Source organism: Argiope bruennichi, chromosome 3 (genome assembly GCF_947563725.1).
Source record: "Argiope bruennichi chromosome 3, qqArgBrue1.1, whole genome shotgun sequence".
Classification (NCBI taxonomy): Eukaryota; Metazoa; Arthropoda; class Arachnida; order Araneae; family Araneidae; genus Argiope; species Argiope bruennichi.
In genome coordinates, this window is record NC_079153.1 from 11,875,443 (window position 1) to 11,896,683 (window position 21,241).

Here is a 21,241-nt window from a genome sequence, read left to right on the forward strand (position 1 = left end):
TTATTTAAAATTAAATATTACAACAATTATACTGCAATATAAATGCAATTAAAACACATTTTTCTTTTTCTCCTAATCGCAATTTTAAAAAAAAATGTACGAAATTTAAATTAAAAGATTTATGAAATATAAAGAATCCTTGATGTAATAGGTGAATCAGGTTAAGTATGTAAGTACCCCCCCCCAACCAAGAAATTTAATTTATACTCATATCAAATACTTTTTTTTAAACTTACTTAATGGTAAACATTTTTTCGAAAAAAAAAAATGAAAGTACGAATTAATATTAATATGAGAATATATATATATTATGAAAAGATACGATATTAATATGAAAATATATTACAAGCACATGAAAACAGCCTGTTTTATTTCAGAAAGTATTTAAAAAAATATTTCAAAAATTAAAATATATAAACTTTTTATTGAACTTCACTTATAATCAAAAAAGTAATTCCGATAGTCATAACAATTTCTACAATATTTTTTAAAAATTATAATAATAAACCTTATTTAATTATTATTTATTTTATTATTTTCTTTCACTTTATTTTTATTTATTTGTGTCAATACCTTACAGGCAATTTATGCAAAGTCCACTGATAGCATAAAAAAAGAATATATACGAACAAAAAAAAAAAAAAAAGAATACAGTATATAATCAACGAATAAAAATTGCGCTTCTGGGTTAGATGAAATTCGTACTCGACCTACAAACGACAATGAAAAATCTTAGCACATGCCCAACAAAGAAAACGCTTTTCAGTAAATGTCACAACTTTTACCTTGACAAGGCCACGGAATACCGTCACGACCAGAATCCAGACTGCATGAGATGACACATTTAATATGTTTTTTCAGCCGGCAAGAACAGTGGGTAACAGTGACAGCTTACTTTCAAAAAAAGCATCATTTTGTCACTACAGGTATATTTCGGCAGGTTAATATTGCTCACAGTCATCAATGAGCTATCATATTAGGCAAATAGTCACTTTTTGTTTGGTAACTACACCTTATGAAAGAATTTTTCAAAATTTTAATGTTTTTATTTAATTAAAATATGAATGTTTTCCCTCAATAATTTCTGGGTACATTAATGCAAAAAAATTAATTTTTGTACTAATTTTATTTTAGTACAATTTCTACTTTCTTGTGTAAAATATATACAAGAAAAAAGTATAGTAATCGTCAAAAAAAAAAAAAAAAAAATCAAATTCGAGATTTTTACAAATCTCCAAGTTTCAGTTTTCCCTGCGTCCGAAAAACGCATTTTTGGAATTATATCTGTTTGTGAGTATGATAAATAAAAAACGCTTTGAGCCAAATCCATGAATATTTTGTGAGGCCTTTCCACAAAATCTATAGATTTCAATCAAATTTTGAATGAAACCCATTGACAGAACATTATTTGCCTGTGAGACGTGGTGAGAGATGGAAGAAATATGGCATACTGTTTTACCATTTAAAAGTATCAAACCATATCAAATTTTGAAACGTCAACAGATGGACCGTCTATTGGTATATATATTCTCATATATGAAAATGCGACAGCTCAAAATATCAAAATTTTAGATATGTGACTTTGTTACTAGAACTGTAGTTCTGAGACAAATGTTGGTTACAACCAATCAGAAAAACACTTCTAAAATACACACTTGGTTTTGTTTGCGATACTACAAAACACACAATGTTCACTTGTGAGATTATAAAAATAAAAATCTGAGCAATCTTAACGTTCATGGCTTCGTCCAAGAACCACAATTTTTATGCGAAAGAGAGGGGGATAACGCTTTTAACTAAGAAATATACGAAAAAGCTCTTAGGTAATTCTCACAAATTTTAAGAAATTTTTAAATAAATTTTAAGTACATTTTATAATAATAATAATTTTTATTATTTTAAGTGCTGGATTTAGATGCTCGTTACGACGATATTAAGTACTTTTTATACGTGCCGTTTCATCACTGCTATATAATTAAGATTAAATTTTAAAAATAGAATCAAATCAAAAGCATTTTGATGCTACAATACTTTGGATTAAAAGTTCAAATGCTTTTAAATTTTTTTAAACAAACGATATGTTTGATTTATTCGATAGGAACTCTTGAAAAGCCAAACATAAACTAAAAAGATATCGAAGCATTTGAACTCAATTTATTTTCATAAGTTTTAATGTTAATTTTTTTAATAATTATTTTTCTTTAGTCTCACAAATTTACAACCTAATATACTTAGAACGAAACGATACTAAGATTTTTAGAATCAAATATGACTTCGTAATTTCTATTCCATAGCCCATAGCCAAAATACACAAGGAATATAATTTCGGAATAATATAAACGATTCTTGAAATAAACAAGTTCAGAAAGAAGTTTCGAGAACATGAAATATTCTTCGACTCATTAACATTCGAAGCAAAGAAGAAAGAAAAGGATCCAAACAGGTTAAAGAATTCAAAAAAAAAAAAAAAAAAAAAAGAAAAGAAAAAGAAAGATGAAAGAAAAGACTTTAAGCACAAAAAGCCTCGTTCCTTGTATCTTATCAGAGTTTACTTACCAAAAAAAATTAATTTACATAAATTCTGATCATATCACAAAATTAGAAGTAAAATAGAGCAACGACAATTTGCGCGTAACCCATCTAGTAGCGATAATCTAGCTGGATTATAACTGTCACTAATATATTTGCGACGCTTAAAAGGGCCAATAGAGAAGTCTTTAGCCGAGTAGGTATCATTTTAGGTTTACTCAAAGCGAATTTTACTTAAAAACACACCTTTTTACTTTCTCATATAATATTTTCTCTTTGTATACTTCTTATAACTGTGAAAAAAAAAAATTTAACCCGAGATTTTGACGGTATTCAACATTTTAGATCTCTGTCAGTCGAAAAAACACATTTTTGGAATTATATCTGTCACTGTGTGAACACGATCAGTTTTGTGATTATAAAATCAAATACTCTTCGAAATTACTTTTTCATGTTTTACACATACGCTCAAATTTAACCACATAAATAAAAATTTTACTTAAACACTTTGACTGTTTTATAAATATTTATATCTTTCCCCAAAGTAATGGACTTTCCGTAATGCAAATCAATAAATGCTGGAATTCCAAAGTTTACATGAATTATTCAAGCCTTATAACTTTTGTTCTAATGCATAAAATTCAAAAAGAAAACCAGAAACATTTATTTAATTTTATACTATGTCTTGCCAATACGAGTGTTCTTCGTGTTTCAATAAAACAAAAAAATTCCATCTAAAAGGAATTGAAATCGAAAATATCAAAGTAATTTGTTGGAAACAAAGCATCTCCAATAAGCACAGAAAAATCCAATCCATTCACTACCATTGAACCCGAATTCCAAAATGCAGTTGGAAATTCCACGCTAACCATTTCCATCAAATTGCAATTCACTTGTAAATGAAAACGACTTTCGGAACCCGAAAAAACCATAAACAGAACACGTTTCCCACATATACCCTTTCCCATTAAACGGTCCAATAATAACACGACGTGGAACTAATGTTCTCCTCTTTAATACAGTAATTTCCGAACAGCATCTGATTCGACAGCGAGAAGCTATTTCGAATTTATTACTTTTCCTTGCACCTGTTCGAGTTCTACAGACAACTCAGCTTTTTATGGCGTTCCAAACGATTTTTATCTGATCTCGCAATAGGATTGCGTCTGTCCTTCGAAAAAAGTTGTTAGAACAGTTACGGGAAACTGCTTTTCCAATTTAAATAAGGATATCTGCAAGTTTCAAAACTAGAATTAAATTCACTTAGGATTGTTTCCAGTGATCAAGCAGGCGTCATAAATGTAAATTGTAAGGTCAGCTAGATTGAGTGAATTATAGTTGCAAGTATTAGAAAGATAAAAGTAAAGCTGACCCAAAACAAATAAGGTTGATATTTTTAAACAAACAAAAATGAAATCTGCATTAAAACTTCTGCATTAAAACGTCCAGGTTTTTTTGTTTGTTTTCCTTAAAGAAAAGGTGGAATCAGCAAAATCAGACTAACAAAATTATGAACATTATTTCATTGAAAATCAAACTCTAAAATCTTTCAAATAGGAATTTTCTTTAAAAAGCAAAACAATAAACTCATTAGTATATTTCAAGCCAGTTTGCATATTTATTTCTCCTCAAAAAAAAAAAAAAAAAAAAAAAAACTTTTATTGGCTTATGAAATAAAATGCTCAGAGAAATGGATGCAAAAAATAGCAGAGTTTACTGATATAAATTCTAAACAAAAAATAAAATTTCTTTGCATACAGTATTTTATGTCAGCATGCAAAATTAGTGATTTTTTTATTTGTCATTCCCGATAAGTATTCAACTATAATAAACCCGATAAATACTTTCCCAATACTTTCAGATTTAAAGACAGTTGAAATAAATATTAACGTGCCATGTTAAATAAAAATGCCATCAAAAACATAACTTGTAAAAAAAACCAAGTCTCGCAACTCAGTTCTTCTATCGTAAAAAGCTGCGAGATCTATGTAATACCAAGTCGGTCAATTTATTCAGTCCCTACTTAAGGGTCCTTCTGTCTTAAGTTATTACGTAATTAGCTAACCTAACAACATCTTATAGTGACCATATCAATATTAAAAATCTTTTATGGTTTAAATAAATAGATTGTGTTTCCATGCGATGGTCAAGTCAATGTATCTTTACATTAAATTAGATTACATTAACATATTATATTAAATTAAATTGTTTAGTGCGATTGCCAAGTCAATCTATTTATTTAAACCATAAAAGATTTTTAATATTGATATGGTCACTATAAGATGTTGTTAGGTTAGCTAATTACGTAATAACTTAAGACAGAAGGACCCTTAAGTAGGGACTGAATAAATTGACCGACTTGGTATTACATGGATCTCGCAGCTTTTTACGATAGAAGAACTGAGTTGCGAGACTTGGTTTTTTTTACAAGTTATGTTTTTGATGGCATCTCATTTCTTTTTGTAGATAGTCCTTTTCTTATTTTTGTATGTAGTCTTCCTCTTTTTCTTTTCCGGTACTACTTCTTGAGATTCAGCTACAGTTTTTCTCAAAGCCCAGTCTCTGTCTCTATGGGTTTTTCTCGTAAGCTTTGATGTTACAATTTTTGACAAGTCTGGACGGTAAATGCTTCTTAGTCTGTTGTATTCACAAATTGAGGATTCCTGCGCTTTAATACTTCCAAAGTCGACATTTATTAGATAAATTAGATGCCACGTAAGCTTGACCTGACGTGAATGCTGCAGAACCGATATCCATCAGTGCATTATTTAGACTTAGACCCTGACTTTTGTGTATAGTTATAGTATAGACTATACATATGGGAAACTGTTCGCGATGAACATAAGCTCTATTAATAATTTCAAATTTAGTTTTGACCGGACTAAGCTCGTAAACATGTTCTTTATTAAATGTAATGTATATTTGCTTAATTATTTTTTGTATTTTCCGGATCAACCTTTACTCTTTGCAATATACCGAAAGAATCATTAACTAAACCAAGACTCACGTCAATATTGTCAACTCACGTCAATTTAACATGACTTTTGCTCCTATTTTTATAATTATGTTCTCTTCCAGGCCTGCAGTCATAGAATCATCGTCTTCATATTTTTTATGCATTCATGAGCTGTATTTGTTAGGTATCTGAGGAAATTTATGCTATCTACAGCTGTAAGTTTTATTTTGGGATGTGGAAGAGATTTAAGCATTGCAGTATTTAATTGTTGACACATGTTTTTTGTAGATAATAAGCAAACGGTATCATCAGGAAGTTTCGAGAGGTGTTCAATTATTTCAACTAATCTGTTTTCATTTGAATTGGATTTGAGAGTTATTAATCTAGTCGAGAGCATGTCGCGGTCTTTTTGTGTATTAACTAATCTTATTCTATTTAGCATTTCAACAAAGTCAGAATCATTGAGCTGTCGCATGTTAATTGTAAGTTCATCGTATATGAACAGTTCAGTCCACAGATTCGGTACACTGAGGGAACCTAACAACTTGTTAGTTTCAGCAGTTGATAGTTTTTCAAAAGGTGACTTTTCTCTTGCCGGCGGAAGCTGTAAGAGATCTCCGAAAACTGCAAGATGTTTTTTTCCAAACCACCCATTCTGACCGTCTCTTGTGTCGAATATTTCAGATAAGCGTAAATGAATATATGATATATGTTAAAGTAACATTGGATATCATCGACACTTCGTCTATGATAAAAAACACTACTACTTTCAAATCTGATCTCAGAACTTGGAGCACTTCATCAGAAAGTGATTTGTACTTCGGTGTTGCTTGTGTTCTACAGGCAACTGCAATAGTCTATGTATAGTCAATCTATTCTATGTATAGTCAGCTATTCCTGTTGGAGCACTAACTGCCAATTTTTTTGTTTAAATACGTCTTAACCCAAATTTTCAGAGTTTTTATCAAAAAGCTCTTTCCAGTGCCACCAGTTCCACTCACAAAACAGCGTAAAACGTCAGCGTTATTATCAGTTGTGTCCATATCGAAAACTCTTTTTTGATCGACATTAAGTTTTGCGATCATACTTTGAAGATCAGTTTGCTCTTCTTCTACCAGATTGATTCTCTGAAAGTCATCCATTGCGTTTGCAGCTTCCACAGCTTCAAATTGACTTATTTCAAATTAGATATTGTTACAAACCTGTAATTTTGAGATTTAATTCATTTTTCCCAGCGAGAATAGTGCCATCATACGAAAGACCGTTTTATAGTAATCTGTATTGGATGCTGCCGGATGCCGATCCAGTGATGCTAGAGCTTGGTGACAAACTTGGCGACCATTTGGCGACTTGGCGACGAATTTGACGACAAAATGGATAATGCTCGAAACTTCGAGAAATTTATTGATCCGTCCATTACACGAATATTTAAGTTTTTCCTTAATTTATACACTAAACTCTAATTGTATTCTAAATTTGAAGCTTCTATGTCTGGTAGAAGTGCCTTAGAGTTTTGATGATCGGTCAGTCAGTCAGTGACAAAATTCACAAACTTTGACTAGTTATAATTCTTAAACTACTGGTTCAAATTTAATGAAATTTGAAATATACCATGTTTATATAATGCCTGCTTGGTTACTGAAAATTCAGGCTTCTAGTTTTATCCACATCAAAGTTATAGAGGTTCAAAAATGGCCTGAACTGCTTCGAGAAAAGGATAGTACGGCCGTGCCGCTTGTTTTTGCTCGACTTGACGGGAGCACTGCCGTGCCCCCAAATAAACAGATGTGAAAAAGCTGTACATCCATGATGATTGATGCATTTATAAAAAATAACAGCAGGGAAATTTTTTCATGAAAAAAAGATTTTATCTCGGAAACTTCCAGAAATATTATAGCACAAAAATAATTTTTACATCATCTTAAAATTCAAAAAAAAACTTTTCAATAATATCTTTATTATTATGTGAGAACATGATATTGTTTTGACTTGAGGTTTTTGAAGCGATTTGAAAGCAACAAATTTTTGAAGCCTCAAAATGTGTAGGCAACAAATTGGGGATTTATCTCTTTTTATTTTTATTTTGGAGTCGGCTTTTACAGTATAGCTTTTGAAATATATATCATCTGCTAATGTAGTTTTATTTTGGAGTCGGTTTTCGCAATATACTTTTTCCATTATCTATTGTCTGCTAACGTAGTTTTATTTTGGATTCGGCTTTCACTGTATAGCTTTTAAATTATCTATCGTCTGCTGTTGTTGTATTTCCCTTGGAAATCACAGTGTTATTGCCTAACTCGCGCAACGTTTTTTAAAAATAAACCAAACAAGTTAAAATATTGTTTGTTTAATCGATAAAGATTGATGGTTCTGGGATATTCTTTGAATTTCAACTAATTAAAATAAGGTAATTAGAAAATAACGCACAAGGTTGTCACATTTGGCGAATTATCGCCAACTAAAGTTACAACTTGATTCCAAATTATATATTCTTTGAATTCTTACGAATTGTCTTCCGTAGTTAAAGTCATTTAACCAGTTTAAACCGGTGTGAAACAATTACGAGGCTATCAGATTACGTATGCATCAATATTTAAAAAAACTATGGGATTTTTTTTTTTTTTTTTCTATCTCAAAATTGGTTGAGATCCAAAAATTTCATTGCAAACTAGAAAAACTAAAAGTTTAAAAAAAATTATCATTATATATATATATATAGAGAGAGGGGGGGGATAGAGACTGATAAAGAAGTCTTGTGATTGTTTCAAACCGATTTAAACTGGTTAATGACTTAAATTAAATGACTTAAATTAATTAAGACAAATAATAACTTAAAAAATAATAATGTCCTCACATGATAACTTGAAATTTGCGTTAGTAGATTTCTTTTTTTTTAAGTTAATTTTTTATTATTATTTTTTTGGTATTGTAATTTTTCCCTAATTTGAAACATCTTTTTAAAAATTTTTACGGGTATTTTAAAACAATATATGTTGAAGGGAAACTGAAATTGTTGTCATCATTGATGCTAATATTCCACGCAGGCTCCTATCTTGCTTAAGTTGGTCGACAGATTATCCATTCATTTAGGTTTATGATGTTTCCAATTTCTTAAAATTTATTATTAACAAACTATGTATTTTGACACAAAATAAGTACTATATGTCAGAATTCTGAAGAAAAATCCTATCTATTGATTTCATTGAGAAAAAAAGATATATTGACAATAAAAAATTACAGAATTTATCCATCTCTTCAGCTTTTAGCATCGAATTAATCATTATCGATCAATTAAAAGTTACTCATTTCCAGCAATAATATAAGAATTAAAAATCTCAATTTTCACTCATTTTGTTAAATTAGAAATTACTAATTATAGTTAAATTAAAGTATATAAAACTTTTACAGATTAGTTTTGACATTTACCGAAATCGGTACGATTAAATTGATGTAGTTTACACCAGATATGCATTTCGAAGAAGATTAAACTTTGTTCATCACGTTTTATTATATAAGATATTATTAATCAAAGATTAATTTGAATAAAAATTAAAATTATTTTTAACTATAACACTACAAAAAATAGAAAATATAGGTCAGTTCATGTTATAGCAAAATAAAAATCAACTTCATAATTTAGTTCAAAAATATTAGGGAATTATTGAATGAATCTGAAAGCGTGTTAAGACAATATTTATCGAACTTACTTTGAAAAATTCAGCCTTGTTAAGTATTGCACAAAATATTTTCAAATCCGAGACAATTTTTAACTGTTTTCTAATCTGCATTCTTTATACAAAATTTCAAAGAACTGGTGTCTTTATATTCCATTCAAACTTAACTAAAAGATATTAATAATACATATCACAAAATGAAATTAAACTTTAAATTATAAACTATGATATAAATGAAATTCGCAAGTATGGTATACTCCATTTTGAAATAGACTGGTTTTAATTGATAGTTATATTGAATTTTAATAATTCTAAATTTAAATGGCTACCATCAAATCAATAAATAGGCACAAAAAAATGCTTAGAAAACAAAATTAAAATCAGAATTGAGATGATTATTTAAGAAGTTATTTTGTAATATTTCAGATCGCAATAATCAAAAAAAAAAAGAAAAAGAAAAAAAAAAAAAAAAAAAAAAGTTCCTTTTTAAACAACGAAAAAATTAAAAATTACATTATAGCGATTCAAAAAATTAATTTGTAAATAACAAAATAATTAAACATTTAAATTTCTGACTGTCAGATAACTGGACATTTAAATGTTTATATTGAAAGTGTCATATAGAAAACTAATAAACAATTAAAACCTCTTTATAAATGCACACAAATATAATAATAGATGGTAACCATTCTTCCAACCTTGCCAAAGCATTCTTGAAGTAATTGATGGTATAAAAAATGTAGGGTGTATTAAAAAAAAATATGCGAAATATATTGTATATAATGCAAACATTCAATGATATATACAGCAACAATAATACAACATTCTTAAAAAGATATATTTATTTTTAAGTAATTGATAACTTTGTTTGCGTTATAAACAGAAGCTTAATAAGCAAACGACACCTAACATACCTTCTTCGTATTTTAGTCTTGTGGTTAGAATCCATACAAACAAGTGCACTGAACCCGGACTGTTTACTTCATTTTCCCATCTATGGAGTCAAATTTGTTATGCTCTATGTACACATACCAAACGATTTTTTTTATTGTTCATTTTCAAAGTATAACATTCAAAAAATGAGAAAAGCAGACGCAGACTAAGAATGGCGGGAATTTACGTAGATCATAGAGAGCATTTGTGAAGAGTAACATTCGTGCTTCTAAAAGCTTCACTATGTTTAATTTGCATATCAATGCCAAATATTTTATTTCTGTACTTTGGGTGTGTATCATACATTTGTATTAAATTCTTTTCTTTTCTATTTCTAAACCAATATTTTGTTTATACAGAAATTTTATTATAGTAGATAATAATTTATGTTATTGTTTATAGTCACTGATAAGTCTGCAATATGAAATAGCTATTCAGTATATATAGGGATTGCAATACCGGACCAAAATTTCAATACCGGTATTCGGTATTTTTTAAATCTAAATACCGGGATACCGGTTTTAATACCGGTATTAGAAATTTTAGAAAAAGAAAGAAAACGCAGGTGTTCTTTGTTTTATTTACCAGTTTTGTTAGAGAGTGTAAATATCACAAAAAATAATTTGTAACTTATAAATTATAACAGTATATAATCACAAAAAAGTAAAGGAACATCTTATTTATTTAAATCACAAAAAAAGTGTAAATATCACTATTCAGTCTATGGTACTATTACAAATTTTTGAAATGTGATCTTAAAAAACATAATGCATCAATTGTACTGTCATTAAGCCTGAAAAGTAATTTTGTGTAAAAATTACCAGCTGTCGAAAACGCTCTTTCGGCATCTACGCTAGTTGGTGGTACTGTTAGCAATGCGCGATATACTTTTTCCAAGTATTTACCTCTAAATCTTTCATCTTCAAATAAATCGATTTCTCGTTGGATAGTTTTGGATATAGTTGATTTCTGTATTGTATTTTGGTTCGTTGAAATTTTTTTATTTATCGCTAATTCTAATTTTTGTTCAAGAGACAATTCCTTTTCACTATCGACAGTAATGTAATCATAATCTTAGATAACTGAACCGAATTCTTCTGAATGTAGATAGGTTTGTGGGTAAAAAATTTTACGAAAATTTACTGTAAATTTAATCAGATTTGAATTGGTTATTTTCTTTTATTATTTTTCATTTTCATTTTTAAAATCATTATAATTATGTAAATACCGTAAGACATTTTCTATTTCGGTATGCCTTTCTTCTGTGCGACTTTTCAATGTAATATATAATTCTTCAGATAGTGATGTGTACTGTTCTTTCAGTGACTGCAACCTGAAATTTATTGTTGCATTAGCTGTTAATAAATTAGAATCTCTCCGACATAATGCCTCAATAGTCAGTTTTATTGGAAGTAGAACTGATATAGTTCTGGATATTAAGTCGAATTCACTATCTGAAAAATTAATTTACAGGTTTAAGTCGATTATTGCTTCTTGGATTGGATTTCTCAGTTTCAAAAATCGTTCCATCATTAAGAGTAAACTGTTCCAACGTGTTTTAGAATCTAATATCAACGTATATTCTGTTTTATTTTCAGTTAGTATATATTTTAGTAATATATCCTTTTTTATAGGGGAACGTTTAAATATCCTAACAATTTTTTGAACTTTATAAATTATAGGAAGCAATTCTTGATAGGTTAATATTTCATCCTCATTAGCAATATCTTCTTCAACAATTATATTGTCATTATCTTCATTGTCAATATCACTCTCACTCTTACTCTCTTCAAAGTTGGAATCCGAAGTTTCTATATCCACAGTATTTGGATTCTTCTGTTCTTTATTTTTTTGGTATAATACATCTATTAGTCCTAAATGAATTCCATGTGCATAGCACAACTGCTGATTTGCACCAATCAACTTTCCAACTTTTTTCATAATTGTTGCTCCATCAGTCATTATGGATACAATATTTTCTTTCAGGGATAATCCATGTTTCGCTAATTTAGATTTAAGCAATTAATTAAGCCATTAATTAGCTAATTAATTTCGCACGTCAGGGAGACATAAAAACAAAAACGTATACTATTTTGCTATGTTCGCGATCCCTGAACATATAGTGGAGACAATTTTAAAAATGTCTAGTAAATACCGAAAAACCGGTATTTATACTTGTGAATACCGGTATTACAAAATTGTACAAATGGCTCAAAATACCGGTATTCGGTATCCCGGTATTGCAATCCCTAAGTATATATTAAACAGTTAATATCATGCTAATGCATTTAAGTCATTCATATATCGAGACGAAATTTAATTTTAGGCAACAATAATCAATATTCTGTATAATGAAATTCATCAATCTAAGATGCGTCGAAGCATATATTACATTATTCACCGCTGATGCGTTGATTATAATTCTTGCTAATTCAGTTTAACACTTGTTCGACAGCCTTTCTAAGATTCGGCCACTTAATTATAAATGCCAAGTTAATTGTGTTAGTAAATTTCAAAGAATCGTAGTCACTACAGCATTTGCAATCTGTATTCGTTAGAAACGGAAGCAGAACATGACTTACAATGACGAAGATAGTCTGAAACTAGTAGAGAGAAAGAGATTTGTTTGTTTTCTGAATTCTGCCAATTTCTTGAATAATATATTTTTATATAAATATTTTTCTTTCATAGTTAAATTTTATTGAAGATTTTAGTACCACAGCAATAATTACAATTCAATAAAGCCTTTCATCCGATAGATTAAACCAATAATGTGCAATTCTTAACAATGTTCTAGAATTAAAATACTTTTTGGTTCTCTAAATAAAAAAAAATAAAATAAAGAAATAACAGTAATGAAAATGATGAAATTTCGCAGTCTTTATAACAAACTCTGAATCATTATAGTGGGTATCTTCTCTAGTTATGGTTATCGCCGTTTGTTAATAGTCATAAAATTCAAGTTCCAGTCACGTATCAGTATAAAAATTATTACCGGAAGAAGAAGCATTAAGGGATGCCATAAAGTTCACACCTTAACCAAAATTTGAATTTCTACGAAAGACAGTATTTTTGTTTGGTGAAAAATATAGAATAAAATTTAAAATTTCAGAATTTCATTTTATTATTATTATTCTCCGGTCTTTTCCCTTTCCTCATCTCCGTAAGTATAAATATCAAAATAAGTGGACAACAGATTCATAGAAGATTATTTAATGAATATTTTTTTATAGCGTCAGGAATATTAAAAACATATTAATTTTAAAAAGTAAGCAAATTGATTTAATATGGAAACTTCTAGAGTTAAGTTCCCAAATTAATAGTTGAATGTCAAACCTTTTCCAAGTTGAAGTTACCTTTTCGATAAATATATTTCATATTACAATTTCAAATCCGTAAAGAATTTTCTTCTTTTTTTAATTAATTAGATAAATGTAAAGTTCTTTAAATATAGTTATTTATAAAAAAAAGATTGAAATTATTTCTATTAAGAACATAAAAATGCTATAATGTACGATTTTATCAGAGAATTTTACCCAAATAATAATTAAACAGTTATATTCATTACTAAAGGTATTTGAATAACAATAAATTATATTCAAATAAAAAAAATTTTAAAATTAATTAAAACGGATCCAAACTATTTAATAATTTGAAAACACAGTTTTTTTTATACAATATTCATCTTTCTTATGTATGAATTATCGATTAAATAATCCAAATTCTAATGTAGAAATGTTGAAAAAAATAAAAGAAATGTGCTACCTAACTTTCAAAGCAAGTTGAAACAATTTTCATTCCTCATAAATTTCACGTGAACAGAAACACATGATCACGCCAAGCTTCGACTAATTTCATTTCTTGAATTATAATTAAAGAACACTACGCAACAAACACAATAAAGAACCCTGACTTTTTAAAATCAATTGTACTAATTGTAGAAAAATCAACACAGAGAAGGGGGGGGATACAACAAAACAAACACTAATAGCCTTGAAAGAATGGAGAATAAAAAGCCTTTCATTTCAACCTTCTTCCAATGATTCGGGGTTTTCAATTCATCGTTTTAAATAAATATTTAATTATTTAATATTCACAAGCATTCATTTTGAAACATCACAGATAATTTAAACACTCAAAAGAATTCAAGGATTCAAACCTTTTCATTTTAATATTTTAATGAGACTAGAAATTTCACGAATTAACAGCAAAAAATTTCATTCTATATCAAAAAACGCAAAATTCAGATTTATATCACTTACGAGGATCCTATTTACAAACAAAGAGAATTTTTTTGAATACTTTTTCAAATAATAGAAAATAATGATGAACTTTTTGATGATTCATTAAAGAAAAATAAGGTGTTACATCTTAAAAAAAAGACATTTTTTTATGGCAAAATAATAATAATAATAAATGAATGAAAACTATATGAATTTTTATAATTTTAAAGGAAAAAAAGTTATTTAATATTTTTTAAAAAAGCTTAATTTAATTTATATCAACTATAATCCAATTTTTTAAAGTCTTTCAACAACAGAATGTTACGTTTTCGTCATATTAATTAAAATAATACGCGACAATCTTTGAAGAATTTTAAAAATACTAAATGAAAGAGACTAACACTTACATGACTGAATGAGTTATTTAAACAATAAAAAACAGATTTCTCATTTTTTTTCACGGTTTACATTAAATAGATGAGAAATCATTCTATATAGCAATTTTGTGAATGCTAATTAAAAAAAGATTTACGTACAATCATTTTATTAATGAAATAAAATATTAATGAAATAAAAATATATTAATATTTATATAATCTTTAACGAATGTATAATTAATCTCCATATAATCTTTAAATGAATTATATCTATTTTCTGAAACCAAATTTAAAATAAGGATTAAATTTAAAAATGATTTAACAACAGTAAATAAAAGAATGTTTACATAGTTTTTTAATTTGTTTCGAACATACAAAATCTCCTAGTCAGATTGGAAGTAGATGTAAAATTAAAAACTTATTATAAAATATGCTTTGAGACATTTTATTAAACTATTTTGTTGTTAATAAAAATTTCAAAGTTTCCAGAATTTTTGTTTCTGACTGATAATTACGGTATAGCAACTTAAGATATCAAACCTACCATTCACTTGGAAATTATCAAATTAATATTATTATGCTTTATTTAGGGAATTTATCAAAATAGGACGGGAAAATAATGACAAACGAATTTAATTTTTAAGTCTGCTTTTACAAAGTGTATAATAATTTATTAATTTTTTTTAATTGCTAAAATAAGCAAGATGGAAACTTCATTGCAATTCTAATTAGAACATTTACTGAGTAGTATCTACAATTGAATTCTGCCAATAAAATACATATTTTATGGATTTTATTTTAACTTTTGCAAACTATTCCTTTGAGAATATAATTCTTAATGGATAATGAAAACAATTCCTATTCGTTGTACAACTTAAAATACAATAATTCATTTTGTAAACATGCAGCATTACATTTTTTTTTTTTTTTTTTTTTATTGAGCTAAAATAGTTATACTTCAAAAATGTTACATTTCTTAAAATTCGCCCATACCTTCAGAGAAATTTTATAAACCACAAAATGTGCGTTTTAGAAGTTACTACCAATTGCATCCAATTGAACTTTTATAATGCATAGAATTTCTTTTAAATAAAATCATTGAGAGGGAGAAGACACCTTTGCCTAGATAGCTGCGAACTTTAAAATCATTTTGAAACTCATTTTGTACAACGCAAGTCGAAAAAAAAAAAAAAAATCGTTTTCGTTTACTGCAATCTGTTGTTCTCTTCCGTCTCTTTCTAACGGATATTTCCCGTGCAACAATCATCAGAAATACTAACTTGGGGAAAACCAACGTAAATAAATGTTACATGTCGGTATAAAGTCATAAATTTCGCACAAATCAAAAATTGATCGCTGCAGTAATGCAATCACTCAATCAATCGATTCAAATATGCAAACATTTGTAACACTGCAGTCAACATTTATGATAACGAAAATTAATGAGGTAGTATATATTATACCATATAAAATTATTCGTATTATGCTACTATCAAAATTTCTATTTATTTTTTTTAAGATACAAGAAAATTAAAATAAGGAAGGAAAAAAAAATCGGAAATAATAAGTTCTATCATATGTGTTTTAATTATTTTGGAGGTTCTTTTTCTAATTTTATTTTAAATATTTTTTATAAATTACTTATCTTATTTTTGATTCGTTAATAATTTTATTAAATTACTAATTCAACCATTATCAACAGACATTCATTTGGACCTCCTCCGAATTCTTTATGCATCGCAACTTGCATCTTTTTTTTTTTTTTCTATCAAATTAAATTCTAACCGTTTCAATTTTTCGATTAAAAAACTTTTTTTTTATCACTTAAATACTTAGTATTTCACAAGCTCTTCTAATTTATCATCAGAACACTTTTTGAAGAAATGTCTCCATTCAGTATATTATTTAATCATGTAAATTCTATTAAGAAGTAGTATAGTTCTGGTATAGGAAGGAAGATTTTGTTTTCATAATCCTCTTTGTTATTCCCTTTTGTATGCCAAATAATATATTATTTTAATCAGAGACGATCCGAATAAATAACGAAAAATAAAATTCTTTTGTAGGAAAAAATTGTTTGGATTTGTTATTAAATATTCGTGTAATGATTACAAAAACAATATTGTTAATGTTTTATCTCTTTATAAACTATACTAAAACGTCACAACTTGAATATCAAAGATAGAGGTAGAAGGTATAGGAAATTTGATGCTTGGATTTTCGTAATTACGTTGAAATGTAACCATGATTGCTTTTATACCTTTAGGGCGTAAATTGATTTTGTTCCCTACATTTATCTTTTTTCGATGGTCCGTCGGAACTTGGGGAAAGAAAGGAGGCTATTGCATAATAAAATTAGCGCTTTCAATTCATTAATTTTTTTTCCGTTATACATTTCGACTTACAAAAATTAATTTAATGTTAGTATAACGTTCAACATATATCGCGCCACTTAAGAAAACTAACAAAGTACTTCTATCATGCTTTATCTAATTTATTTGAACAAGTCATAATAAAGAGATAGGAAATTAATGCATTAAAATAATTTTAAGAAAGATAGCATATTATAAGTTTCACGATTTATACACAGCTTTCATAAAATAATATAAATTAATATTATTTATGGAATGCTGGGAAATAGGTATTTGCGGACTCAACACATAACTTATCCAACTTGACAGTTTGTGATAACAAAAATTATTATCAGGGCTTAATCAAAGATAAAACGGCTCTTGCCAAAATTCTTTCAGATAAAACTCTAAATGTTATCTAATGACTTCTTAAGAAGCACATATTTGCCGAATTACCGAGCAAATTTATGATCAGCTAAATTCTTTTAATATCTTGATCTACCGAAATAACATTAAAGAAAAAATAATAAGCAATTTTTTGAAACATTTGGAAGTTAGTTTTTTATTTTTAAGGATTAAGCTACGATATTGTCCAATAATCTCTACTAATAATAAAGATGAATGCAGTGTGTGCGTACGTGTATGTTGGTGTTTTACAAGCCAGACCGTTTGACTTACAACAATCAAATTTTGAGCCGTATACCTAAGATTGTTGGAATGAGCACATAAAAGCGCTTTTTTTTAAATTTTTAATTAATTAAAAATTAAATTGAATTTTGGCGTCTTACAGAAATGAATTTTACATCTTTTTTATGTTTTAAAGTATAAAAAAAAATGTTTTTTTAACTATACCAATTTAATAAAAAAAATTTTAATAATTTTTGCAGAATTTTGTAACTTTTTAATAACATTTTTTTTTTTTTTTTTTTTTGCCTAATTTCCAATAGCAGATTACATTGTTACCCTGAAATTCAAATGGTTTCATTCTTTCATCAAATATTACATTGCATGATTTTGAATGCTAATGAAAAAGCTTTGTTTAATATCTGCGTGGTTTATAAGGCAAATAGAGTATAATCGTAATATCGCGAAATTTAGAAAAGCACAATTACGTTTTTAATGACGCTATAATGTTATGGACTGTCTCCTTCAGAAATATTCATGTACACAGTCAATAAAAAACACTAATAAATTTGGGAGTCTGAGTTTCGAGTAGTTTCAAATTTAAAAATTTGTAATCAAAATTTTTATCAGCATACTTTAAATTTGCAAAAAAATATTTGTTTAAAAACTTTATATTTTTAATGATAAATCATTATTATGATTCTTAATCAATAGAAAAGAATATTTTTCCTTGCATTTTGAAAAAAAGTTTGTTTAGTGTTTTAAAAAACACTTAATTTTTTTCATTCTTATAAATATGAGATCAAATAACCTTGTCAAAAATAAAAGCTAGGCTTGTGCAAGCTTCTGAGAGAATTCGAAATACACAAAAAAATATTTAAGAAAATTAATCTATTTGAAAAATTTTTACATAAATATTTAAGAAACACAGAAATTGCACCTACTAAAACATAATATTATATATATATATATATATATATATATATATATATATATATATATATATATATATATATATATATATATATATATATATAGTTAACACAAAGTATGTTTTAGAACAAGAGAAAAAAATATGCATGTATTGTATGTTTAATTTTCTAATACAGTTAAGTATTTGCCAAGTATTATAAAATATTACATGAATAGAAAAATGATCTTGCATATTTAACTCTCAAGATTTACAATTTGAAATTTAAATAACAAAAAAAATATTATTTTAGTATTAATAGAACTGGGTTTATGACATTTTCTTTCATATTTAGATTATATATTCTAGCTTTTTAAAAACAAAAATATTGTATATAGAAGACTATTACAACACATCTATCTGCGTATGTGCTTGATTGTAAAATAACTCAGTTTACCAAACACATTATGATACAATAATTTATCTTTTATCATAAAATAATTGATTCCATCTTTATCATAAATATGTCCTTCATTTTCTACCATTGGGAACAAGTTATTCAACTATTTGTTATTTCTCTTTAAAAAGATCTCAGCAGACATTTTAAAATTTAAATAAGTGTAAAAAGCTTATTGTGCATAAAGAAGGGGAAAGCTTAAATCTTGTCTCATAAAATGAGCTAGAATTTCAAACATATATTTCAGTAATATAACAATTTTGGCAGAATTTTCAAACACTAATGAAGACATGTATTTCACATGTTCATTCAAATGTCCCCCCCCCATCATTAGTTGAGGGAGATTTATAGGAATTCTTAGGCTCTATTTCAAATTTAGCATTAAAATTTTAAGTACAGATTCAAAAGAAATGCAATCTGTACTTAGGAGCTTTGATTATCTTAGCTACATCATAATGTAAAACTATGCAACTCATGTCCACTTTGAAAATACTAAATTTATTCAAGATTAAACATGTTAGATATAAAAAGTTAAATCATATCAATTGAAATTTTAATTTGCTTCCGTTAGTGAGGCATAAAAAAGGAAATTTAAAAAAAATTACTTACGGTTCGGCTTCAATCGATTTTAGTTTAGCAACGTAATTCGATGGAATATATCCTTCTTGTTTAGTAGCTTTTGATCTAGCAAACCACCAATCTCCTTGTGTATCATTAAGAACTTCTAAATGTTCACCTTTCTTAAAGCTCAGATCTTCATCCGTTCGGGCATCGTAATCATACAGAGCGACGAAAATTTTGGCACTAGAACCTGAAGAACTGTCAGAATCAGAGGGAACTGGGGGTAAACTAGGGCCGTTTCTGCCGACAGGATCTGGATTATATCTAAGAATTGTCACAGAAGACTCCAGAGATTGAGAAATGATAGGAGGGGTCGTACAATTGTCAAGAATATTCCTCTCAACGGGTGCTTGTCCGATGACTTCTTTCTTGGCATTTTTGTTAGCAGTTCTACTGAAGCAATTACCCATTGTCGAAAATAAGAATAAAAACTAAATATAATGATTAAAAGAACTGTCGAAATCAACTAATTAGCAACAGTTTGTCGTCGATAACAAGCCATAATGACAGTAAAAACACCCACTCTGGATTCTCAATCTGCATTAGTAAACATAAAACAGAATGGAATGGAAGTCTTGCCGATCATTCGATAACACAACTCTCATTACTTGTTTGGAATCTGTTAAAAACCACACCGCCGAAATCGTGTTCCGACCTGCGCCTCAACTTAAACTAAATGCCAGCCGAACTGGCTTAGAAAACAGGTAAAAAGTTGACTTCCTGTCAATTTCTCCCTCCCTCATTTCCCCTACATTTTCAAGAAGATAAATCACAAAATATTCCCTTTAATTTCCTGGCAACCATGGCGCCATCTAGCATGGTTTTCAAAAACTACTAGAAAAGTGATTTTATTCCAAATAAAAGTTTTACCGTAAATTATTATTTCTAACAACATCAGAAATTTGTTAATTCTCGCATATTCTAATTAAAATTAATTTAATATTTTTATTTCGGTTAATTTTTCCAGAGTATAATTTATTATGATGACACAATTGAAATATTAAGTACCTAAACATAATAACAGGCAATATGACAGTATTTCTAAGGGGATGCGCATGCTCCATTTCCATCAAACCGAAATTGGATTTTTTAAAAATACGAAAAATTCGTAAACGTATAGACAGAAAATTTTTCACGTCACCTACACCTGTGCATAAAAAGCTTGTAAGGACGGATGAACAATTCGGGACTAGCAATCCAAAAGATGAAACATTTTTTTTTCTGCTGAAATTCAACTGTTAATAACTTTAAGAGAAAAAAAAATCCATTAAAAGATATCGGAATTTAAATTTGTTCGCTTCAACAAATCATTTTAAATGAATCCCTGGGATAGAGCGAAAAATTTCATAATATATGTATGAAAAAGTGGCTCTTCTGTTTGCTGGAATTTTAAAATTAGTCTGAACAATTTTTTGTTCCTAAAAACTGATAAAACTCGCTATACAAATAGATAATTTAAAATAAATTTTGATTTTTAAAAATACAAAGGATTTTAGAGGGATCGCTTAAGTAAAGTGGTACTTATTTGATATAAGAAATAAATACCATATAACTTCCTCTGCAATTTCAATGATTTTTTTTAATGC

General features: G+C 27.8%; 1 protein-coding gene across 1 annotated transcript in view; it reads right to left on the reverse strand.

The window, feature by feature from the left end:
* The window catches only part of LOC129963401 (tyrosine-protein kinase Src42A-like), a 79,537-nt gene extending 59,180 nt beyond the window's left edge, over positions 1–20,357 (reverse strand). The window contains exon 1 of the mRNA XM_056077751.1: positions 19,644–20,357. Within this exon, the coding sequence (XP_055933726.1) occupies positions 19,644–20,065 (422 nt within the window). The 5' untranslated portion in view covers positions 20,066–20,357. The remainder of the gene's footprint in view (positions 1–19,643) is intronic.
* Between the last annotated feature and the right edge of the window lie 884 nt (positions 20,358–21,241).